A 25,666-nucleotide genomic window follows, 5' to 3' on the forward strand; every position below is an offset into this window, starting at 1 on the left:
AGAAGTTCAAACCCTCCCAAGGTTTGAATCCTGGATCCGCCACTGCTTGGATATATATGTTAAGCAAACCAGTATTTCCATTGGTGTTGGTGACTTGATTAAGTTGTTACACTAGGGGTTAAGTTCTCTGGCATTGTTGGTTTTTGTTAACAGAAGTTTCTGATTTCTGCATGTGATCGATCATGGATCTAGACCTGTACCAAAATACCGAATGTTCGGTCTCAAATTTGTAGGCAGATATATATAGCTGGGTTCTTCATCTTTAGCACTGTCTTCTTGTACAAATAAATAATGCCAACACATGATAGTCAGTTTTTGAGAGTCATGGAGATCCCTCCCAGCTTGGTTTGCTTCTTGTCATTTTTTGAGGGACTTTTAATCTCTAGTTTTTCTGGCCTTTGTTAAACTACAAACCGGACGTTATTTCCAATGTCTTAATTTGCACAATACAGAGGTCGTTTGGCCACCATGTTTGTTTGCTTCTCTGACTGACGATGCCAGAAATGGACCTGCAGCATATAACAATGAAGCAAGGTTTGGTTTCAGATTGATTAAATTAGAGAAAATAATGCACATTTTGTGTCTTGAAATTTCTTATAGAAAATGAAAATTAGTGTATAATCTCATTGCTGCATGACTTTCCTGGATACAGGTTGCGGGTGTATATCGCTACATGACTTTCCTGTTTCTGTCGTGCCGGCTAACCTATGCACTATGTAACTATCTATACTACTGTACCTGTATGACAATGTATTCATTTCATTGCGAGTGTGTGTGTTTTGGTGGACTGCAGCAAAAACGTGAGTCTCGCCGAGCAAAATACGCGTATAATGAAAATTACGAGAGTGGAAAAACGCATTTAAGGCCAAAAATTGGTAGCCACATATGGAAAATATTGTAGCGACACGTTATTATTTACAAAAACTTTGAAAAGTCAGAATAATGAATTGAAATAATTTGAATAACTTAAAAAAAATGTCGAAGATGCTGCCAAAAGAAATAATAACTTGAAAGTTATTTGTTTACGGTGCGTTAATGTAGGGATATAGACTGATTTGATATAAATGTAAATTAATTAAAATAAATTAGTCTACAATGCATTAAGTAATGTACGAATGCATGAAGCAAAGTCTACCAAATTAATTAACTTGATGTGTCTGTGTATTGAATTACGAATGTATGTACTATAAATCTTTCTATTGGTTTGACCGAAATCATGGAACTTTATTTATAAACAAAACATCATGGGTCCGATTGAGTGTGATGATCATGGGTTGGACTTCTCATAGCAACATGGGGCAGATTCGATCCTTCTTTGATTTAAGAGTTTGAGTCAAGTCCAAGAGTTATTGTCCAAAAAATGGACAAACCTACGAGCTAGCCCCAGATACATATTGGTTGAGAAAGAACCAAATCACAGAGTTGAATTCCAACGGAGAAGCACATCACAGAGTTGAATTCCAACGGAGAACAAGAGGAAGATCGATGAGGATAATTGGAGGGTTTTCATGCAACTTAAACAATTTTTTTTTTCTCGACAAGAATGCAACTTAAACATTGCTTTGTGCTCAAAACACGTTTTGCCGTCTTCTTTGTTCTTTATTACACAAATGCGGCATCTGTCCTGCTCGCACTGCATGAAGCCAGCACTCACAAACACACAAACTCAATCTTTTTTTACTGATATTTTTTTTTTTTTAATAAGTAAATTAAGTGTCAAACGGATTATAATTTAGTAATCATTAATAATTTTGTACCTTGTAACATTATAATTGCATAAAAGAATCTATTATCTTCTTATCAATGAAAACAAAATCTGAACGGTCTGAAACCTGGAAACGTAGTACATGTGAATCCACTCAAATCACCCAGTTTTATTTCTTTGCAAAAATTTTGATATTACCATTTGTGAAAAATCTAAACCTATAAAAGGAGCCAAATTATACATGCACATGGCGGATCGGGTAAGAAATGAAATGCCAATTGTCCACAATAATATCCTATCCAACCCAAAATCCTATCCTCCTCGATGACACCTCCTCCCTCACTCTCACTATATTGCTCTTCCCACTCCTCCACCCCCTCTCTCTCCTCCTCTCCTGTCACTATGTTTCTCTCTCTACACTTCCATAATCGTTAATGTGAGTCTAATCCTTACCTCCTATTCAGACCCAGCATATGACTCTTCAATAGAATTGCCAAACTTACGGACCTCCATTCTCGCATATAAGCAAGACACAGTCCTCTTCTTCTGTACACTGCACACCATCGTCGAAAAAGCTGATTTGTTTGAGCTAATCGAAACGAGATGAGCTGTGTGAATCTGAGCTCATGGGGCCAAACCTGTTCAATGTTGAACCGATCCAGATCCCCATCTCTCCACCTCCTCCACAGCCTCAACACCCGACCCGTTTCCTTCGCTTCTCCGAAAGGACGCCGACCCAGTTCCGTCACGGCAACCCTGACCAAGCAGGAGACTGTGAAGGAGCAGCGGAAGGAAGAGGAATCCGGGAAGCCCAGTTTCAATTTCAAGACCTACATGGTGGAGAAGGCCGAGTCCGTCAACCGGGCCTTAGACGCCGCCGTTTCGCTGAAAGACCCGATTACGATCCACGAAGCGATGCGGTACTCTTTGCTCGCCGGAGGCAAAAGGGTCCGACCCGTTCTGTGTGTCGCGGCGTGCGAGCTCGTCGGAGGGTCTGAGTCCCTCGCCATGCCGGCGGCCTGCGCCGTCGAGATGATCCACACCATGTCGTTGATCCACGACGACTTGCCGTGCATGGATAACGACGACCTCCGCCGCGGGAAGCCCACCAACCACAAGGTTTTCGGCGAAGACGTCGCCGTTTTGGCCGGCGACGCGCTTCTATCATTCGCGTTCGAGCACCTCGCCGTCTCCACCGTCGGCGTCGAGCCTTCTAGAATCGTCCGAGCCGTGGAGGAGCTTGCCCGGTCAATCGGGTCGGAGGGATTGGTGGCGGGTCAAGTCGTGGATATCCACTCCGAGGGGTTATCCGATGTGGGACTGGAGCACCTGGAGTACATACACCTCCACAAAACTGCGGCTCTTCTTGAATGTGCAGTTGTTCTCGGGTCGATTTTGGGAGGCGGGTCGGACTCGGAAATCGAAAAGCTCCGGACTTTTGCGAGGTACATTGGGCTGTTGTTTCAAGTTGTGGATGACATTCTGGATGTGACGAAGTCTTCACAGGAATTGGGGAAGACTGCTGGGAAGGACTTGGTGGCTGATAAGGTGACTTATCCTAAGCTAATGGGGATTGAGAAATCGAAGGAATTTGCGGAGAAACTTAATAGGGATGCACAAGAACAGCTCGTCGGATTCGACCCGGAAAAGGCTGCTCCTTTGATTGCTTTGGCTAATTACATTGCTTACAGGCAAAATTGAGGAGTTGGGATTCTGCTGTTGTATTTTAGAATTGGTTGTCTACTAGAATTTACTCAATTTAGAGTCTCTCACAGTTTACTACATCCTCTGAAATGAAATGCGAGATATACACATTTTTACTTTTTCAAATCTGTGTCAAAATCTTTGTTTAAATGTGGAATTAGTATTCGTTAATCTCGTACTTTACCTATTGCATTCAACTATAGATTGATTTCTGAGAAAATTGTGGATAGGTATGAAAATGCAGAAGTAGAAGTTGGTTGTTTCTGGCCAAGTAGAAGTTGAGTTGTTATGCAGAGTTGCTGGGTGTTTTCAGGTGATTATATTGAACCTGTTGAGAAATAGAATGGAGTCATAGAGATGATCAAGGATTAGGACATGGGGTTTGATCCAGGGAGGCAAAATCTATTACTTCCATGTATATGTTTATACTTTATAGGAGTTGAATGTTCTAGTACTGCAGGGTTTCAATTTTTACTGGTATTGTAGTATGGTGCATTAATGGGAATTGACTGAGCAGGTCCATTAGTTTGTTTTCTCACATTCTGATAAACATGTTTATTGTTATGCGCTCTGGTCATAGTTAACTCATGAGTCGCATTTTTCGGGTGGTGTCTTCTTTTCGGTTCTAAACTCCTTGCCAGTTCCCCCAAATCTGGGTGTACTTCGTGTAACTACAGCATCTATACTTGCCAGGATTCAAACCCCATGTGTAACAAACAAGGTAAGAATAGAATGCATTGTAAAATAGAAAGAAGCTGAAATTTGCGCGGAATGAGGTTGGTATTGGAGTTTAGAAACCCCATGTACATTCGATGAATAAGAAGATTCATTCTTTAATTCTTTCTGTGTTTGTTTCTTTTCCCCTTCTATTAACACACCGTTGACTGCTGCAACTTAGATTTGGGCTCCTTAAATCTCGAGTAGTTCCCCTCTAGATATTGGCCCGTTTATAAAAATAGGGCCCCAACTGGCATATCACAGTTGCTTTATTAAACTTCAACCTAAGCTCATCTGCTTCAAATCTCAGCTCACATTCACATTTTACGCCCCCTTCAGTCTTCACACCTTTCAAACCGACATCTTGGTTCCCAGCCAGATCTAATGAGTGAGCCTAAGCCTCCCTCTTGTTTTAATTTCCTTCTCTAACGTACTGGCTTTTAAAACAAACCTCATATATATAGTTGGAGTGATGCTTAGAACTGCTAAGAATGGATCTGCAGTTGTACACTCAACAACACTTGAAGATTTGGAAATAAGAAATTGGGATTGAGAGAAAACGGCAAGGAACAGGTGTTGTCTAAAAACAAACAGTGTTGTAGTTCAAACTCATCGGTTTATGGGAGGATTTGGAAAACAATAATATACCATACAGAAAAATGTCAATCGGCAAATACTCTATAAATGGTGGCACCCATATTTATAGATCTCTGATAAGTCCCATTTACAGTAGTTTTTTTATCTTGTTTTAGGTTTCTCTTGTAAACATGATCTACAGACGTTAGATTCGTTAGATTCAGAGCAATAGCTTTATCATAATATGATAGCGATGTCTCATAGGAGATAGGAGTACCCAACTTATAATCAATATAGTATCGAAAAGAAATAAAGAAATTAGATTAAAAGCCATGGCATATAGCAAAGAGCCCTTACAGTATAAATTACTTGAACCATCTTTGCATTGAAATGTAAACAGAAAAAAATAAAGCAAGTCTTCATAAACTGTCCATAAACCTCATTATAGATATACTTCCAAACTAATGCTCTTCGGCATATCAGCATACAATACCTTGATGTCACTCCCACAGAAGAGTATATACTACTCTATCCCCTGGCAGATTTTGTGATCCATCCTTTTTCCTTCACACTACTGATACAATATATATCATAAGGTACACAGAAACTATCCACAATCCATTTCCTACTTCATAAATAAGCCCAAAAGTACACGAACTAACATATGCAACCCTACTTGACCACTTCAATGCATGCTTAATTTATTTCAACCCCGCTGATGGCATTCACTTGTACCATCAATTGCTTAATTTTGGGTATTCTGATTCTTAATACAAATTCACTCCGTACATCTTACATCTATTGGTGCTGAGGAAGGTGATGGAGACGGAGAAGGTGTAGAAAACCCTGCACTCAAGTCCACTTATGTAGAAATATGGAATGTAAAGTTCTGTAAAACTTTCATGAAAAAAAATACACGTGTGCTTAAGATTAGGAGCACACGTATATATTTGCATTTCTTTTAACACAACATTTGCTTCTACTCACAGTATGCCACATTGATAACAATTCAGCTAGATTCTCCACAACCACTCTTATCAACCAGATTACCAACCCTTAAACCTCCTCTATTTTTCATTCAAGAAACTAATTCACGTCTTATCGAGTGTCCCTTCATATCCTCTCTTACACTGTCCCAGAGAAAATCCCTCATGAGATTGGCTATCAGTCTAGCAACGCCTTTAGGAATTTAAAACAGAGACATATACACAGGGATGCTTCCCTTCAGGCAACTGTTTTCTAAGAGTTATCACTTATCAGGCTTCTCTTAGATTGGAATGCTGCTGTGATTTAGCTTACTCATTTCTCTCTGTTTTACCCATCTTTAATTTTTTATCTCAACAGTGGTTTGTTTCTCATTCAAAAAGTATAAAACAGCCAAAGATATCTGTATTTCACATAGTCGACTCATAAAAGATTTTAGAAGAACTTGCACTACCATGGCAATGGTCCTTTGGAGAGTCAGTCTCTGTTGTTGAGCCTCAACTGTTGCCATTGCTGCAGCTGCTCCCTTCCCTAGTATTCCCATATTCGACTTTCTTGCAACTTTGCTTCTGCTGCTTCTAGTTTCATAACACTCTGAATTGCCTGGTGTTTCTGAAAATACTTTGATAAAACGTTTTTCTGGAAAATGGGGATTGATAGACACGTTGCAATCCTTACTGGGCAGAAATCAAAAAAATCACACAGAAAGCACAATTTTGGTTACGCAGTGAAAACCTCAATTTTGAGATTAAAAACACTGCGGGGCTCTTACTCTTGAGAACCCAAATAAAATCAATCAACTTATTGATGAAGGATATGGTTCTTTACAAACACATATAGCTCTCTACGCGGCTACAATCTCTAGACTCACTAAAGAGGTGCTTGTCTTGAATCTTGACCTTCTTCTTCACTTGAACGATCTGCAAATATCGCTCCACTTGCAACACCAATCTTCTCTACTGATCTTGAGAGAATCAATGCAGGTATATGAATGATTGGTGAGACACTTCTACATGGAACAAGTGTCTCAAGACTCCTATGCAATTCTTTCTAAGCAACACAAGAAGAACAATGATTCTTGAGTCTCAAAAGCAGTCCCCAAATAACCTCACGTTTCTGAATATATGGAGGACAAAAACCAAATCCTCAATCACAAAGATTTACCCAGATTTACCCTAATTGGACTCCTAATAGGAAAAGACTTTTTAATAAAAGATTTTCCAATTTAAATAAACAAATCCTAAAATGACTAGGACTTCAATGGCGCGATTTCACCAGTTAGAAAATATCTTTAAAACAATAATATTTTAAAACCAAAATATACTTTCCAAAAACAAACTCCCTAAAACGTAGGGTTGACTAGGACTGACTCGGGCTGACTTGGGGATTGCAACACATGTTGCAATTCCATGCTTATACATGAGATGCAATTACCTGAAATTCTCCGAGACCAGTTTTGATGAACTTTGTAGGCTTCTTTTTCCAGCTTCTAAGGATGAAATGGGATAAGATATTTCACTTCCTTTTGTATGGGAACGCCAACACATAAAACGTACAAACTTTTGTACTTACAGTTTCCCTCACTTATGATTGGCGTTTGGAAACTTTAATAGCCTGTCTAGGTTCAAAATAACACACAATGACGTGCCTGTAAAAGAAAATTAACAGGGTTTGGCGTTTTCAATTGTAAGGATATAAGTATGACTGTATGAGGAACATCAATTGACATCAATACAGTACAGTGATACAGTCCAATCAAATGTTGTTGCAAGAATAAAAAGGAATAAAACAATCAGAAAGTATTTGGTAATCGCAAGGAGCGCCCATTACCATTGCTCTTAATGGCTCCGCCAACTGATGACAGTTATAAACCCACGTCATAAAATATTAATCTCTTATAGCAGTTAGGAACTTTTTTATTTATTTATCAAAAGCAGTTAGGAACTTAGGAGAAAGAAACTATTTAAAAATACATCGAAAAGATGGTCTTAAGTAATAAGTATGGTATTCAAAGAACAAAAAAAATGTGGCAACCTCATATAAAAAGTGTTTAGAGAATATGTGAGAAAGTTCAGCATCAGATAGATTTCCTCTAAACACAAATGCAATAACTCTAATATCCGAGCTGCAGATTGAGTACCTAAAGTATATGGCTATGTTGTCAAGGATTGTGACATTCAAATATTGATTTGTGGAACATGCTCATGACATCCCTGACTTTACACCTTATCAATGGTTTAATGGATTGCTATTGATAATTCTTAGTGAGTGAGAAGTATGAACTAAAAAGCATAAACTGCCTAAGACTAGCTCAAATTGGTCAAAGAAAAAAAGTATTTAGGAACTATCAGGCTCAGATGTATGGCCAATTTGGCCCGACAGATGACATAGAAATGACAACACACAATTATTAGGAAAATAGAAACGGTAGAAAGGCATGATCAAGCAAGAACCATTTAAGAACCTATCGTCGATAAAACACATTAAAGAAGTTTGGAAGCAGAGTCAATCTGTGAAGAACCTTATGATCTTAATTATCACCAACACCTCCATATTGTTACTCCTTCCGACATAATTTGTAACCATAACTCCTCATTGAATCCAGAGCTTTATGGTAGCCTAATGGAGACTAATTTCAACACTCTTACTCAATCTAATACTATAATTAAGCCAGGCTAAGACGTGTTAGAACCAATTTGGAATGGGATAGTGATCCCACATTGGAGACAAAGCTCATGCTTGCTCCCTTTATATATGTTTACACAAGTAATAAGTGAAATGGACAAAGTCAAAGGGAAGGCCCATTGGATGGGAGGTAACACTCTTGGGCCTTGGATATGTATCAAAATATTTTTCTTTTTTTATAAATTCGGATAAAGACAAATAAAAATTGATTTTGGATAAAACTGATCCAAAACGGTTTTGGTTGTAACCGTTCAAATCAAATTCAAGTTGAACGAACAGTTGCGTCTTCTTGTCCATTCTTTATAAAAAGACGTTAAGGTTCTTTGTAGACACAAGAACATCAGTTTCTGACATCTTTCTTCTACACAAACTCGAGAGAAAACACAAGTGAAGTCATAACCAAATCAACACAGAAATAGCTGCTAGGTTTGGGGAGTAATCTTAGGTGCTGATTTCAATTCTCCATTTCAAGTGTCCATGTTTGAATGCTCTCCAATGCTTATTGTGCTTCGTTTTGTGGATATGAACTTAGCCTAAATTGAACTTAATGTATCAAATTACCTGTAGCTGATTTCAATTGTCCATGAAATTTTGGATGCTCTCCGATGCTTATTTGCTCTTAATTTTGTGGATCTGAACCTAAATTGAACTTACTGTACTAGTTGTGCTTAATTTCGTGGAAGAATTTGTGCTGGACCTATGGAACTAGTTGTAATTTGATCATAGTTTTTATACTAATTTGTTAGCTGATGGCACTTGATCACTTGTGTTGTGGTGGATTAGGTGGCGCAGTATATTAGAGATCCAAGTCGTTTAACTGGGCCGGAAACTTCTTTTCTGAATTTGAAATCTTAGTGCTTAATTTCTGTTTTGGCATCAGAGTAAACAAAGGAGAGCGAAATGCCCCTATTTTATATACTGATTGCTTGGATAGAGTGTAAAATCTTACCTAAATTTATAAACTTAAAAGAGATTCCACCAGTGAATTTTTGTTATGTGCATGTCTCATTAAGTGAGGACTGTGAATTGAGGTGATCGAAATTATTTGATGTTGAATATATATTTTGTTTTCAAGCTTATCCGGATATATGTATTACTTACATATGTAATTTTCACCTGTGCTCAATCTCATCAGTTAATTTTCAAGCCAACATGCCTCAGCAGATGGGTGAGATCAGGCGTTCGATAACATGAGTAACCATCAACACATATTTGGCACCACCTGGTGTTAACAAGGTGATGAACATTTATTCAATGGATTGTTATAAGAGAAAATTAGATATAAACCCAAAAAATCAAGCCTGTATTCATCCATACTTTTTTCTAAATTTACACCCAATTCACATAATTGAACTTTCTTTTTAGGGTGTATATTTATAATTAAGATATTTTCATGTTTTTCAATTGATTATTTTGCTCTTCTGATTATATAGGATACTAATTAAAGAAAATCTTCATTAAATGTAGCATTTTATAATTTGAATTATGAGGAAAAAGAAAGTCTTCTTTAAATCTTCCTAAAATCTAGGTAGGGAGTACCCTTTAGCCATCAAGAATTTTTAGAATCTATTGAGGAAAGGAAAAAAGAAAAATTAAAAACGCTAGCCATGTTGAAACCCGTATATACCTGTTCAATAACATAAACCCTAAAAACGAAAACACAAATACCTCTTGAGGAAGAATTAACCAAACACATACTATACACACCTACTGAACATGAACGAAAACAGAAATACCTCTTGATGAGGAATTAACCAAATGACATAATACCTATTGAACAGGAACGAAAACACAAACGCCTCTTAAGGAGGAATTAACCAAACGACACATACCTATTGAACAAGAAACAAAACACAAATAGTTCTTGAGGAGGAATCAACCAAACGACACATACGTATTGAACATGAAACTTCAATAGGTATGTCTGGAGCTTATGGCATCTTCAGTAATTTTTAACAAAAACATGTCTTACTTTTATCCTAGTTAATATGTTTTTTTTTAGATGAACCTAATTAATAGATTTGGATGTATATTAAAAGAAGGACCTTAAAAGAATCTTAAGGATGGGTTTAATCTAATAAGTGAATGACAATTTGGGTGTATAATAAAATTCCATTCTTTTATAGAGGTTTGGTAATGAGTAATGACATGATTTCGTTCTCTCTTGTAATTCTGAAGCAGCTGCCCTCATTCTTCTTGTCACATTTCACGGAACACAGACTACTTGGTAGCTAATTCATACAGTTTGCTCAATTTATGATTTCTCTTTTCTTCGATCTGTCTTTAATACTTTGTTATTTGAATAACATTTTCTTGTATTGTAGTATCCTTTCAAGCATCAGGAGGATGTGCAACTGCAGTCCACTGCACAAACAACTTTGATGAACACAACTATGCCATCAAGAAGATTTCTATTGGTGAAGTGTTTGTAGATGACCCTAACTCACAAACTAGCTACCAGCCATGCATGTCTGATAAGGTAAAGAGCTTAAAATGCAGTACTTTGGTTTAGTTGGATTTCATACTACCATGAGTAATATATGGTGCACTTTCCTGGTAAGGAGGTGAGAAGACGGTCCCAGCTAAATCACAAGAATGTTGCTCGGTACTATGAGGTACTGTTCTAAAGTCCAAACTCTTACATTCACTATTTTGTTATTGTATAATCTTAATATAATACATAGGCATTCTTTGTTTTGGTTCAGTCCTGGACTGAAAGCAAATACTGTGGTTTGGTTGATGAAGGTCGAGACATGGGTCTAGTAGAAATAAACAATTCATGCTTGTACATCCAACTGGAACTGTGTGACAGGTAATTGACAGTTATAATCATACATAAATGTTTATGCATAACGTTCTATTAACGTTTACCACAACAGGTGTTCAATATTTACACATTAAACTTTTATACCTAGATCCCTAAAAACAAGATTTCCTATGAACTTTATTACAGTTGTGCCACAAACTTAGTGAAACTAGTCATTTTCCAACACTTTTTTACTTAAGAGCAAGCCTAGATAACATGGATTCCAGTTTCTTCTGTACACCCACATCGGAAACAAAAAGTACTTTCCACAACAACCCTTCTATTTTGTTCATGATCATATAGAAGAATGTGATACTTAGCTCTCTGCGCTCTTTTCCACAGCCTTACCAATTTCAGTTGTGGACGCATCACTTTTAATTTTCCTTCCATTTGTTCACCAGATCAGGATGATCCCCCGTTCATACCAAGTATCTGCCATGTTATTCACTACCATGCTTTATCTTGATCTGCCCTCCTCGACTCCTGCAAGCAAGTAAATGAACTTTTTGAGTCTTATATTCTGTAAGAATCCTAGAAGTCATACAAACAGCATAGAGATTGAATACATGAAATCCAGAAACAAGTTTATCAGGAAATGAAGGGCTCGTTTTGCTCCCAAGCCACAGTCCTAAACATTAATGAGTTACAAAATGCTCCTATTTATAGTTGCCGCAAAAGGTGATCGATTACATATTCATACATAAATGTTTATGTAAACATTGCATTTCTACTAACATTTTTAATGCAAACAGCCCCATTCTTCACTTGATCTGCCTTCATCAACTCCTGCAAGAAAAGTAATGCAGTTATCAATGTTATATATTCTAGCTAATAAAGTAGGAATCCTGGAAGTTATAGAAGTATCTACACATAATTGAAAAGCTTATATCTACACATAATTGAAAAGCTTATTGGGACACAGAAAGGAAAAGACTTAGCTTCTTGTTTTGCTTCCAAGCATCATAAATCATACACATAATCATAATGCATGAAATTCATATAATAAGTAACTAGATAAGTGGTGTGGAGGGGCAGTTGGATGCATGAGTGAGATTTTATGTTGGAATTAACATATGCGGAGCTGACAGTTCTTCGTGTTTCTACAGAGCATTGAAAACAAAACTAGTGCTAGGTGAAGACTGCAAGGAAAACTGGATGACCAGAGAGGACTGTGGAAAGACTTTTCGAGATGTTGTGCATGGTCTGGAATATATCCATGGTAAAAGTATAATGCATGGAGACATTTCCACAGCCAATATCCTTTACCGTGATGGTGTAGCCAAAATCACTGATTTTGGACTAGGTGAGTTTAAGTTTGATTTTGAATAATGGATGGATCTAAGACTGAAATGATCTAGCAAGTTAATGTTCTAATTTTATTTTATTTTTTTGTCCAACCCGAAAACTATAGGTAAAGAAGATGACAAAGATGACTTGGCAACATATTCAGCTTACCATACACCTGAGAGGATGAATGACGATGCAAGGGCAAAGCCAGATTGCAAGGCAGACATCTTCAGCCTAGGGATTATACTGTTTGAGATGCTCCAACCTTTCACAACATATGTAAAAGATTTAATTGCTAAGTTCCATTTCGAGTACGAAATCTTTAATTGCTTCGAATATCTCAAAATGTAAAAGATTTTTTTTCTTGCATTCATGAATCGAAGATATTCATCTTTTCGGTAAAAAAAAAAAGAAAACATATATAAGAAAACGAAACACATTTATGTTTGTTTTGATCTCAGTTCTGCAAATCAGACGCCTTTAACATCTGCAAAAGTCATAGTATTCTCATTGTTATTCACAGGGCAAGCGACCATGTCAACCAAATGCATGCAGTTAACTGTATGTATGAAAATGTTTAACACAAAGATAGAATGATGAAGTCCACACCAATTTTCATTTCATTTTGGTCATTCAAAATAACGGATCCGGCTCCTCTAAAGTGAGGAGGTTGTGAATTTATGTCAATTTCATAAAATCTTGACTCTCTATCTAATCTAAGGGTCCTGACAATTGACACATCACTATTCCACCAATTTTTTATTTTTTATCTAAATCCTAGTTAACTTGCCGTTAACTCTCTAAAAAAAAAAAAAAAAAAGAGGAATTTATGGTCAGCGTTCTTCTCTGCGTCAAGTTCTTCTTTGTGCTTCCTTTTCTATTTCTCTTTTGCTACCATGGTTGTGCATTAACCATGGAATGACTGTTCTTGCACTTCTGTTAATTAATAAATTCATAAAGAAATAATCCTATGCTATTTATTCTGTTTTCATAATCACAAATCTGATGTTGTACACTGTACAGAGGATTAGGACTTTTGAAAATGTTGATTTGAAGTGGAATTCCATTAATACAGACATCTGAAGATACCTAAACCATGATCGAAGACCAAAATACACACTGAACTTGCTTTTGTTGTTGTTTTTTTTTTTTGTGTTGGAAGAGAAGGGAATTTTTTTTTTTTCCAATGGAGTTAATATATCTTAATTTAGTATTGCATCTTGATGAATTTTAAGAACTCTTGAACTTAATTCCATGATTAAGTTTTTGAACTCATCACATAGCAGATTCTCAATTGCGATGCTGAAGATGAGTTCATTAATATTGATGATGCATGATCAAGCTAATAAACAATTTTCTAATTCTCAGGCCCATCAAAGATGAGCATAGGATTATGAAAATTGAATCTGGTCATCCGAGTTCTCTAGTACCCAAACCATAAACAATTTGATAATTTGATTCGTAATTATGAAAATAGAATGAATAACATAGAATTGATTCTAGCTTGATGAATATATTAATTAACACAAGTGCAAGAAGTCATTCTATGGTTAGTACGCAGCCATGGAAGTAAAGAGAAATAGGAAAGGAAGAACGAAGAAGGAACTTGACGAGAAATTCCCCATTTTTTTTTTTTTTGGAGAACGGAAAGTTAACTAGGGTTAAGATGAAAAACCAAAAATTAGTGGAATAGTGATGTGTCAATTGTCAGGACCCTTAGATTGGACAGATGGTCAAGATTTTATGAAATTGACGTAAATTTATAACCTCCTCACTTTAGAGGAGCCGGATCCCAAAATAACATAGTAAATATATATCCCACCAGGAGCCATGCCATGGATGATTCAGGGACAATTTGAAGTGTCATGGAAGATTCAATCTGTCTACGAAAACACTGGATATCTAAAAAAAAAAAACTCAAAGTTTCAACACCATATTGCTTCGATCGTGTATATATATAGAGAATTAAATATGCATATTTGCATATTTTCCTATAGGACAGTGTGCCTGGTACGGTATTTTTTTTATAAATCGCACCCTAGCTACAGGTTTCATCTTTTTTTCAAAAATAGTTGATAATATGAGGGTTATCGTTTTGAGGAAGATGAAGTTGATGTGAAGGCGGATTTTTATACCAAAGTAGAAGTTATGCTGTAATGCTGGGTTTGTAAATATATCAAATTTGAAGCAATGTTAAAGGATAAACACATTATATGTCTTCGTCAAAGTAACTGACGAAGATGGAATCAAGGAATTGCAATCACATCACAATCAGCATTTACTATCATTATTGTAATTGATGTTAATTGATGTTTCCGTTGTAATTCTATCCCTATATAAAGGGACTATGAAATGAAATGAGTAGACCAATTCCAATTCACTTTTACACGTTATCAGCACGCTCTGAGCAAATAGTCAAGAGAAAAAAAAACCATAGCTTCGAGAAAGAAAAAAAACCCTAGAAGAAAAAAAAAACTTTTTTCTTCTTTTCTGCCGCCACCCTAAAAGCATGTGTATATAATATAAAAATTTCAAATTTCAAATGTTTGCATAAGTACGAAGTGGTGTAGTTTGTTAAGGTGCTCTTTTTTTTTTTTTTTTTTTTTTGAGAATAGTAAGGTGCTCTTCTTTTAATTGCCAGGACCTAGGTTTGAGCCTTAGGGAACTCTCTTTCTTTGTTTTTGTTTTGTTCATTTTTATTATCTTCTTTTTACAAGTTTTTAAAATATATATACACATTTACCTAGGTTTGAACCTTTTTATTTTTTATTTTTTAGAAACTACATCAAAATATAAAACAACAAAAACAATACTAGATGCAATAATACATCGGAAATAAAACCTAACAAGGGCATTAAGGGATGCAATTAAGCATTTGATGAAGCACCGAATGTAATTCGGGCTATGTAAAACGGTACCAATAGTATGGCCGATCATACTTCCACGCAAAAATATACGTCGAATAGAGGGTAACCTTCTATCAAGGTAACCGACGGTAGTGTGACCGACCTTACCCACTCCACACAAATTAATATGTCGAGTAGAGAGCAATCTTCTACCTAGGTAGCCAAAATTCCAAATCCAGAGTATAGCAGAAAGAGGAATCCGTAAGAAGTCTCCTGGATCCCAAATACGAATCCAAATAGAAGACAGAACCCAATCAAAGGCCCATCTTGAAAAGCCCAAACCAAGAGGAGCCCAGGTCCATATCCATAGTTGGGCACCCAGACCTGCCTTGTCCACGACCCCAGCCGCTGCGCCGCCGATCCTCGCAGGAGGTACCTCGTCCTGGACCTGTTCGCACTAATCAAGGCGTTGTCGCCTGCCTCACCACTCTTGTGGCGATGCCCATTGATGACCGGAAAGCTTCTGCACCAGACCCAAGCCCCGCTGGTCAGATCTGGAGAAAAGCCATCACCGAAGCCAAACGCCCACTCCGGCCGCCGATACGTCATCGTCCCATCATCAGTACTCTTGGTCAAGCAATCGTACGCCGTACACCGCACCACCGCAGGACCAGATCTATCCAAGAGACCCACTTTCAGCCTTGCCCGACTCGGTCGGAGATGATTCACAGCCGGTGCCATTCCACCCCAGCAAGGTGGCACGACCCCTTCTTTTCCCCACCAACCACGATCAGATAGAGGCTGGGACCAGAAAGACGTTGCCGGGAAGCATCCTTGCCGCAACTGGTAAGCACGCACGATGGAAGTCGTGCGCCAAGGTAACGGCGCCGAGAACAGTGTTGAAAATTTGCTCCATCGACGATGGAGGAAGGTACAGAGAGGCCACGAGCGGCTCTCTCCCAACCCTAGCAGAGCGCTAGGTATTTTCATTACCGGTTTGAACCTCAGGGAACTCTCTTTCTTTGTTTTTGTTTTGTTCATTTTTATTATCTTCTTTTTACAAGTTTTTTAAATATATATACACATTTTTTTAAATCTTGTAATTAATAGGCCTCATTTAGATTTTTACTGTAAGTCTCTGAAAATTCAATGCCGACTCTGGCCAAAAGCTAACAGATACATGAGACGAACTGATCTTTCCTTAGTAGAAAAAGGAAAGAACCAGTCTTTATTATTGTACATGATTGAGATGCAAACCTGAATTAACTGAATGGAATTAGACTATTTGTACAGTCAGAATTGGTAGGTGAAATGACATTGATTAAAAATTAAAGAAATATTTGACCTTTCAAAATCTCCATATTCTAATATTAATTTCTTTTCAAATAAGATACTCAAGAGAAGCTTGAATTCTCTACTTGATTTTAAGATACTGATGACACCCATTTAGATGCACAGAGTTTAAGCATAAAAAAAATGGTATGATCAACTTTATTTTGGGTTTCATATATTATTGAATCTAAAATTCACAGCTGAAATACAAAGTTGAACAAATTTTAGCCTACAATTCCAAACAAAAGATCCAACTGCATTACACTCCATTATTACTTTAAAATTTAAAGTATGGCCTTTTCATGTGAGCTACTTGCTTGAGAAAATCCAAGCATATACTAAAATATTCCCCCTTCAATATTTGCCTATCGCTTTTGAGTTTCAGATATTGTTTTGTCTTGTTGTTCAGACAAGACATATAGAATACCTGTAGAGTAGTTGAAACTTGAAACTTCTACTCTGAGGAAAAGACACTCTTCGTGATTGACGACATTGTGGCCTCTAACCTCACCAATCACCTCTTTCCTCACCTTTTCCTTTTCCATTTCCATTTTCATCTCGGGTCTCCTTTGCCTTTAAACCCTTCCATTTCCAATGAAACCTCATCCCTTACCATGCGATTTGGCATGCCTTCGAATTGGGGACCATTGACTTCTGGGTCTTGCAAGACATAGTCTTTGCTTGGAATTTCAGATTCCTTCACTTTGTGGAGGACTGAGGTGGGTGGAAGCTTCATGCAATCTTTATACTTGAGCTGAATTCCAGGTACCAAGATCTTATAGCATACTCCGCAGCTTTCACATTTTGACTTCCAGTCTTTGATCTCTGGTTTTTAGTTCACCACTGAAATTTAGCTTTTGGGTGCTTAGGATCTGATCTAAACTGAAGTGCTTGGGTCATTTCTAGTTCTACAATCCACTCTTGGACTAGATTTAACTCAAAGTTTGTAGCTTTCTGAGGATTTCTTTGCATTGAGATTGCATTTTGGTAGCTGGGTTTACAAGCTTTTGCTAAATTTATGATCTTTTGATTGAATTGAAGACTAGAAAGAGGAAAGGAATTTTCTTTTTTTTTTTTTTTACTACACAACTCATAGTTTTGATTTCTCGGAGCTTTAAATTATCTGAAAGCCAATGATGGGAGGAAACTGCAGTAAAAACAAAGGTGTTGATGCACCACCACCCCCGCCGCCGCCGCCGCCACAACAGCCCGTCGAAAACAATACCAAATCCGAGTACACATCCCATTTGAGCTCTTATGAGGCAGCCTGTAAGCTCGATTCGGGTTTACAATCGTTTGATGTATCTCTCCAACAGCGCACTAGCCGAGTCTTCAACTCACTTTCCACTGGAGTTGAAGTTAGGTCCTTATCTTTGGATTCACTCAAAGAGGTCACTGATTGTTTGCTTGAGATGAACCAGGAAGTGGTCAGTGTCATTCTCGAATGCAAGAAGGATGTATGGAACAATCAAGAGATGTTCTCTCTAGTGGAGGAGTACTTTGAGAACAGTCTCCAGACATTGGACTTCTGTACTGCCCTCGAGAGATGTCTCAAGCGTGCAGTGAACAATCAGCTGATAATTCAGGCTGCGGTGAGGCGGTTTGAGGAAGAAGTAGAAGCTGGTTTCGAAGGGAAGGGGTGTGTAAGGACATTGCAGGAGTTGAGGGCATTTAAGGCAGCCGGAGACCCTTTCACGGAGGAGTTCTTTGTACTGTTTCGGGCAGTTTATAACCAACAGGCATCGATGCTCCAGAAATTGCAAGTCCGAAAGAGAAAGCTTGATAAGAAGTTGAAATCAGTGAAAGCTTGGCGGAAAGTGTCAAATGTTATTTTTGTTGCCACTTTTGTGTCTGTATTGATATTTTCGGTGGTGGCAGCTGCCATTGCTGCACCGCCACTTGTAACCGCCTTGGCAGGTGCACTGGCTGTTCCGATAGGTTCTGTTGGAAAATGGTGTAATATGCTTTGGAGCCGCTACGAGAGGGCTCTGAAAGGGCAGAGGGAGATAATAAGCTCAATGCAGGTTGGAAGTATGATTACAATGACAGACTTGAACAACATCAGGGTGCTTGTTGAGAAATTTGAAATCGAGATTGAGGCACTGCTTCAGAATGCTGACTTTGCTATTAGAGAAGAGGATGCTGTGAAGATCGTGATGATTGAGATCAACAAAAAGCTGGAAAAGTTTATGGAAACCATCGAAAGTTTAAGCCAAAACGCTGATAAGTGTGGCCGGAATATAAGGAAGGCAAGGACAGTGATTTTGCAGAGAATAATTAGGCATCCCATCAAATGAACAGCCATTTGGTATGTTCTCCTGATCACTATTTTCTTGTTGGTGATCTATTTAGCGAAATGTAGAGTGCATTTTTGAATGAAAAATTCTGCACTTTGGGTCAATGACCCATATTTGGCCTTCTTAAAGGACAATGTATGACTATTGTTAAGCAAGCTTGTACTTGATGTGTTTCAAATTTCAAGCAAGCTTTAGTGCAATGAGTTTCTTACTTCTTCGTTCGGCTTTGACTTTTTCATCTAGTTCCTATATTGCAAGATGTGCTTGAATTTGATGAATGATGTTCCTTAGCTGTTTAATGCTGTTATAGAAAACATATTGGATGACATTGAAGTTAACGGTTGCACTTAAGTTGTGAGTTTTTCAGATAACAAGCTTTAGTGCAATGAGTTTCTTACTTCTTCGTTCGGCTTTGACTTTTTCATCTAGTTCCTATATTGCAAGATGTGCTTGAATTTGATGAATGATGTTCCTTAGCTGTTTAATGCTGTTATAGAAAACATATTGGATGACATTGAAGTTAACGGTTGCACTTAAGTTGTGAGTTTTTCAGATAATAAAAGTGTGCATTGAAAGACTGATTTGTCTTTTGGAAACCCTTCATACCTGTTTTAAGAAATACAGTGGTTAGTCATGAAGATATCTCTCGTTCCTATGGTAATCTATAGTCATTGTGAATGAATACAGTAGATTTAAACTTTTGGACAAAATACACCTTTTACGTTGATCAATTGATTGTTATTGATGAGTGGACAAAGAATGAACCGGACAGTTTTGTTAATTACCAGTGTCGTGTTTTAGGAGGTTCTTGTGTTCCAAATTTCAAGTAAGATCTAGTGCAAACAGTTTCTTACTTCTTCATTCAGCTTTGACTTTATCATCTAGTTCCTATATTGCAAGATGTACTTGAATTTGATGAATGATGTTATTTTGATGTTTAATGTTGTTATAGACGGCATGATTGGATGGTATTGAAGTTAACCGTTACACTTAAGTTGTGAGTTATCATATATTAGAAGGGTGTGCTGAAAGGTTGTATATAGTTTTTGACAGAGATTTAGCTTATGAAAAGCCGTCATACATGATTTAGGCAAACAACTGTATTTCTGCAAAATAAAGAGGATTATAAATGGCAGTTAGTCATGAAGATATCTTGGTGCAACGGTTATCTATAAGCATCGTGAGGGGGATGCGGTAGATTTAAATTGTAGGAAAAGTGATAATTGACTGATGAGGGGCCGGGAAAAAAACAAAGCTTTCACTTTTGTTTCCAGTGTCATGGGCTCTAGGCGGTTTTCATGTTTTATGGACCTTTTCTTGCTGATGTTGTTCTGTGTTTTAATAAACCGATGCTTTTCCCTCCTTTGTTTTTTCTTTTATCTTTTTTATTTATTTATTTATTTGTTTCCTTCTATAAACTAGCTGTTGTAGGAGAATAGAATTGTGTGTATATTATTGATAATAGGAGCCCTTTAAATAGGGAGTTACAAGGTACCCAAAAAGGTAATAGAATCCGATTACAATTGAATACTTAGAACACATTCCTATTACAACTCTAAACCCTAGTTTGTAGAGGCACACATTATGTCGATATCCTTCAACACTCCCCCTTGTGCCGCTCAAACTTGGTGATGACGCTTTGATTGTTGCCTCGTTAAAAACCTTGCCAGGTAACAAAAACCCTGTGGGACAAAAATAACCCTGGTCGAAGGACAAAAAGAGCACAACACGTCCTTCACTCTTCGAGATCGAACATGTAGACATCATGCCTCCCCTTGATGTCAATATCTCCCCCTGATTGCTACAATCATGGGAGTTCGGATAACTTTCTCAATCCGATGCTCTTCACATGTTTCTCGAAGGTGGATTTTGGTAACGACTTAGTAAATAAGTCCGTTACATTATCCTCTGATCGGATTTGGTTTACTTCAATATTTAGAAGTGCTTGTTGTCATTTTGATGGAGGGGAGGAGGAGCACGGAAGGTGGCATTTTGCCTTGTGGGGTCCGATCCCACACTTCCGTCATCTCTTTTCTCTGTAGGGATAGAACAAGCCCATATCAATCGTACCTCTCAAATATCGAAAGATTGTCTTTATGCCAATCTAATGGCGTTGCGTTGGCGCGGGGCTATATCTAGCCAACAAGTTCATAATAATTGAGGTGTCCGGTCTTGTATTGTGCTAAGTACAATAATGTGCCTATTGTACATAAGTAAGCACTTCTGCTATTAACACGTCTTCGTCATCATCCCTGGGACGAAACGGATCCCTTTTAGGGCCAAGACTACAGACAACCATGGGAGTGCATCTTTGACTTTATCAAAATGCCTAAGCATCTATTGACACGGTATACAAAACCGTGTTCTCCCAAGGTCCTTCCCTACAAACTCGGATTTCAGGTGTTCAGCGGTTTTCCTTAACTCACAAGGGTTCCAATTATGTTTATCAACATAAACCGCGACAATTGCAAATCCGGAACTTGTCATGGAAACGCGTGGGCATAGTTCATCATATCCCTTCCCAATCAAGTAGTCACTTTAGTGAGCGTTTCAACCTCGTTACAAAACGCGCTCCGTGGTCTAGAGCCACTTGACTTGGGTAAATGAAGTTCACAAGAACCTTCATTATATTTCGTATCTAGATCCCCATAAAGATACGTAGTGACCACATTTGTAAGCTGCATGTTCAGTTATTTGGAAACTACCAAACTGACAAGGTAGTGGAGTGCAATGACATCCATTACGAGAGAATATGTCTTCTCGTAGTCGATTCCAGGGCGTTTTGTGAGAAGCCTTGCGCCATAAGGCGAGATTATCATCTCTTTTTCTCATCACGCTATCTAACGAAGACCTATTAATGTCAACAGGTTTTATGTTAGGAGGTGTTGGCATCTCAGGCCCGAAATCCTTCCTCTTCGTTAGTGAATCCAATTCAACCTGGATCGCATCTTTCCATTTAGGCCAAGTTTCTCTACGTTGGCATTCTTCAACGGAGTAAGGTTCGATGTCATTGGTCTCAATAATTCCACGTCCTCATGTACACTAGTGTAGTTCGTAGAGATCTCTATATTCTCAGGAATTGGTTCTAACATTGAGGCGTCCCCCAACGATGTCTCTTGGACATAACCACAATCCAAAATATTCTCATGAGACGGATTTTGAGTATCAATGATCAATGGATCAAGTTGTGCCAAACTCGCTCTCTTCTTAGGGCGAGAATCCATCGAACCTATGGGTCTCCTACGCTCTCTAGCGGAACCCATGGCCTATGACGCCATTATGCCACCTTTGTGGCATCACCATACCACCATCCATGGTGGTGTTGCCGTACCCATCTTCTGGGTGGCACCATGTCCTCTTGTGGGGACATCAATCCTTGCAGGCATGTTTGCAGCAGGTATATGTGATCTCGTCACTTTTAGGGGATCAAGATGAGACATAGTGGGGACAGACCACGCCAATTCCTGTCGTTCCTGTTGAACATTGACGTTCTAATCTCCCCCTAACGACGGGAAGACTGTCTCATCAAAGTGACAATTCGCAAATCCAGCGAAATAGAGATCGCCTGTCAAGGGTTCTACATAGCGGACTTTATAGTTGGAGACTCATGTCCAACAAATATATATATGCATTCGTTGCAATGACTCATGTTGATGCGCTGTGGCGGCGCAATTGGCACATAAACCGCACACTCAAATATGCATAAGTACGAGATAAGACTCGAACCCAGTCACTAGCTGTAACGCAAATAAAAGTTGAGTGGCTGCTATGAGTCGTAGACGAATTAGCATAGCTGCATGCAATATTGCATAACCCAAGCGGAAATATTGGTGCGCATTACCAATGTCCGGGCTACCATTGTAGTCATTTAAAGGTGGCTTTTCCGTGAGACCAATTGGGTGTGTACATGGGAATATGATACTTGATATCAATACCCAATGATATGCAATAGTCATCGAAAATTTTCGATGTAAACTCTCTAGCATTATCAAGTCAAATTAACTGAATGGGATGATCTGGGTAGTGAGCCCGTAGCCATATGTTATGTGCTAGGAGTGTAGTATAAGCAGCATTACGAGTGGATAATGGCACAACACGTGACCAGCGTGTTTGCGTATCAACCAACACCATAAAACATCTATATGGTCCGCAAGTTGGTTGATCAAATCCATAGAATTCCTTTAGATTCTTTGTGAGAATGGAATTATTTCCTCAATCTCCTTTGCATAGGATGGTCTCAATCCTAAATAACAGGCTTTACAGAACGAAACATGGGCTTTATAATCAACCAAGGAAGGTTTTGGTTAAGCCATAATGTCACAATAGACTTGAGAAGTAGAGAGAGGAGTTTATGGCGTCAATGCCATGTATTTGCCGCAGGGGGTAGGCGGTGCCGGCCAATTATGGCCTGTCTGTGCACAATCATGGGGCCATGAGGCGCATGTGCAGCTCCTCGAACCAATTCTTGGTTCTTACTTTTCTTCGTTCTGAAAATGGATGTCCGTGTAAAGTCTTTAATACACGGATCATCATGTCAAAGCCTATATGTGCCAAAATCCCATAAGTCGTCTCTCATGACATAGTTGGATTCAATAACTCAAATAGTGGTTGCATACAACCCACTAGAGCGACACATAAGTTTCTCTAATACTCGTTTATGTCCGTAGTCATTAGAGGTGATGCAAAGGAACTCTGTCCATTCTCATAATGTGTTTCCACATGAAAACCATTGGCTCTTATATAATAAAGTTCGAATTAAGGTATGTCCAAGACATTAAGTAAAAGAATTGACACTTTATTAATAGCCAATGATTACATCAAAGTTTCCAAAATCTAATCCAAAATAAAATCAAAGTAAGACACATTGTAGTCACTCTATCCGTTTGGTAACTCCAATCAAATATGACCAGGAAAGTAGAGAGAGACGTTGGTAACTCCAATATCAAAATCATTTGGCAACATATATTCCAATATTTGCAGGAAATAAAAGGAATTTAAATACAAGAAAGCAGCAACCTTAATTATAAAAACTTACGTGATTGTTTTTGATTTGAAGACACGCGCGTGTTGATGCAGGCGTGTAGCTAAATTAGGATTGCTGGAATCTGGTCGGAAATTGGCAGTTGGTGGGCTGCCCTTCTCCCTTCCCCTTTTTTTTTCTTCCTCCTTTTTTTTTTTTTTTTTTTTTTTTTTTTTTTTTTTTTCGGGCCCAGCCCTTCTACTTTTTTTTTTTTTTTTTTCTTCTTCCTCTTTTTTTTTCTTTCGGTCTTCTTCTTCTTGCTTACTTTCTTTCCTCTGTTCTTTGCTGCCGCGTCTTCTTCTGGTCTGCAGCGATGGGTGGTTTGCAGATGCGGTCGCGGGGCGCTGGCAGACGGGGAGGCGCGGAGGTGTAGGCACGAGGCGCTGGAGTGGGCTGCTGCAGGCGGGTCGAGAACGGGTCGGTGCTGCAGGCGGGTCGAGATCGGGTCGGCGCTGTGGAGGCCTGGTGTTGGGCGGGTGTGCAGGGGGCTGCAGTGCTTGCGGCTTGCGGCTTGCGGGGCTGCGAGGCTGCTGGGCTACTGGGCTGCTCGGCTGCAGGTCTGCGAGGCTGATGGGCTGCGCGGCAAAAGGTGCGGCAGCAGCAAGGCCTGTATGGGCCACCAGGTGCGTGCAGGCTGGTGCTTGGACTGATGCGCAGGTGTGCAGGGAGCAGCAGCGTGGTGTGCAGGGGGTTGCAGGAAGATGCAGCAGGAGGCTGCAGGGGAGGGTTGCAGGTTCGGCAGGAAAACTGAGGCAGGGAGGCTGCGGCAGATTTTGATGTTTAGGGTTTTTAGGGTTTTTTCTTTTTTTTTCCGGCTAGGGTTAGAACTCGTGCTGATAACGTGTTGTAGGAGAATAGAATTGTGTGTATATTATTGATAATAGGAGCCCTTTAAATAGGGAGTTACAAGGTACCCAAAAAGGTAATAGAATCCGATTACAATTGAATACTTAGAACACATTCCTATTACAACTCTAAACCCTAGTTTGTAGAGGCACACATTATGTCGATATCCTTCAACACTAGCCAAATTTTGTACTGCTTTATTATTGGTTGCTGAAAGATCCTTTCCAAAACTAAACTTTACTCTCTCTCTTTTAATCTCCTTAATTTTGCTGAATCATATTCCTCATCTTCTCTCATTCACTTTTGTGTCTCCATATATTGATATGCAGTATGAGATGGATTTAAGAACTGTTCTGTTTCGTGCTTCTCTATTTAGGTAGAGATGGAGATTGTTTCTCTTCAGTCTGATACATTGCGGCTATATGTTCCCAATGAAGATGAGGAATATGAACTGGCTCAGTATTAGGGAAGACGTACTGCTTCTGTTGAGAGGCTGAGTTATATGTATTTGCAGGTGTTTTGGAGTAAGCGGATGTTGGTGGTTCTATAAAAGCCCGCAAAGGGATGAATGGCTGGAAATTTAGTGGGAATCCGGTTGTAGCTGTGTTTTATCCAGAGGACAAGTTTGCTCAGGGTGACTATGTTGCTAGTTGCTAGCCCCTCTGAGTTAACTTAAGATTATCATGATTGTATGAATTATTTTTCTTTTCCCAGTTATTTGCTTGTACTGAGATCTTTGTAGCCTAGTTTATAAGTACGATGAACATGCAGTTCTGCACATTTTCAAATGAATTTGGTGATGAACATTAGCCTCGCTTTCCCTCCATATATACTTTTGTATCTTTTAAAGATGAGTACACA

The 25,666-nt window shown here is 38.6% G+C and overlaps 3 protein-coding genes across 6 annotated transcripts; all 3 read left to right on the forward strand.

The window, feature by feature from the left end:
- The first annotated feature begins 1,942 nt into the window (after window positions 1-1,942).
- LOC133718832 (geranylgeranyl pyrophosphate synthase, chloroplastic-like) lies at window positions 1,943-3,580 on the forward strand. Its single transcript, XM_062145712.1, has one exon. It carries the CDS (start codon window positions 2,309-2,311, stop codon window positions 3,404-3,406), a length of 1,098 nt encoding a protein of 365 aa, XP_062001696.1. The 5' UTR covers window positions 1,943-2,308; the 3' UTR covers window positions 3,407-3,580.
- A 6,927-nt stretch (window positions 3,581-10,507) lies between these two features.
- LOC133746516 (eIF-2-alpha kinase GCN2-like) lies at window positions 10,508-12,815 on the forward strand. The gene is made up of 5 exons (XM_062174718.1): window positions 10,508-10,598; window positions 10,696-10,850; window positions 11,056-11,183; window positions 12,284-12,480; window positions 12,589-12,815. The coding sequence occupies exons 1-5, from the start codon at window positions 10,508-10,510 to the stop codon at window positions 12,813-12,815; spliced, it is 798 nt and encodes a 265-aa protein (XP_062030702.1).
- A 4,453-nt stretch (window positions 12,816-17,268) lies between these two features.
- LOC133718852 (UPF0496 protein At4g34320-like) lies at window positions 17,269-25,625 on the forward strand. Of its 4 annotated transcripts, XM_062145730.1 has the most exons (3): window positions 17,269-17,407; window positions 17,512-18,950; window positions 25,182-25,625. In XM_062145730.1, the coding sequence occupies exon 2, from the start codon at window positions 17,776-17,778 to the stop codon at window positions 18,937-18,939; it is 1,164 nt and encodes a 387-aa protein (XP_062001714.1). In that variant the 5' UTR covers window positions 17,269-17,407; window positions 17,512-17,775; the 3' UTR covers window positions 18,940-18,950; window positions 25,182-25,625. The 4 variants fall into 4 exon arrangements, with proteins under 4 accessions (XP_062001714.1, XP_062001725.1, XP_062001719.1 ...); XM_062145741.1 differs by having other exon boundaries at window positions 17,401-18,950; window positions 25,135-25,625; XM_062145735.1 differs by having other exon boundaries at window positions 17,401-18,950; window positions 25,186-25,625.
- The last annotated feature ends 41 nt before the right edge of the window (window positions 25,626-25,666 follow it).

This window comes from Rosa rugosa, chromosome 1 (genome assembly GCF_958449725.1).
Source record: "Rosa rugosa chromosome 1, drRosRugo1.1, whole genome shotgun sequence".
Classification (NCBI taxonomy): Eukaryota; Viridiplantae; Streptophyta; class Magnoliopsida; order Rosales; family Rosaceae; genus Rosa; species Rosa rugosa.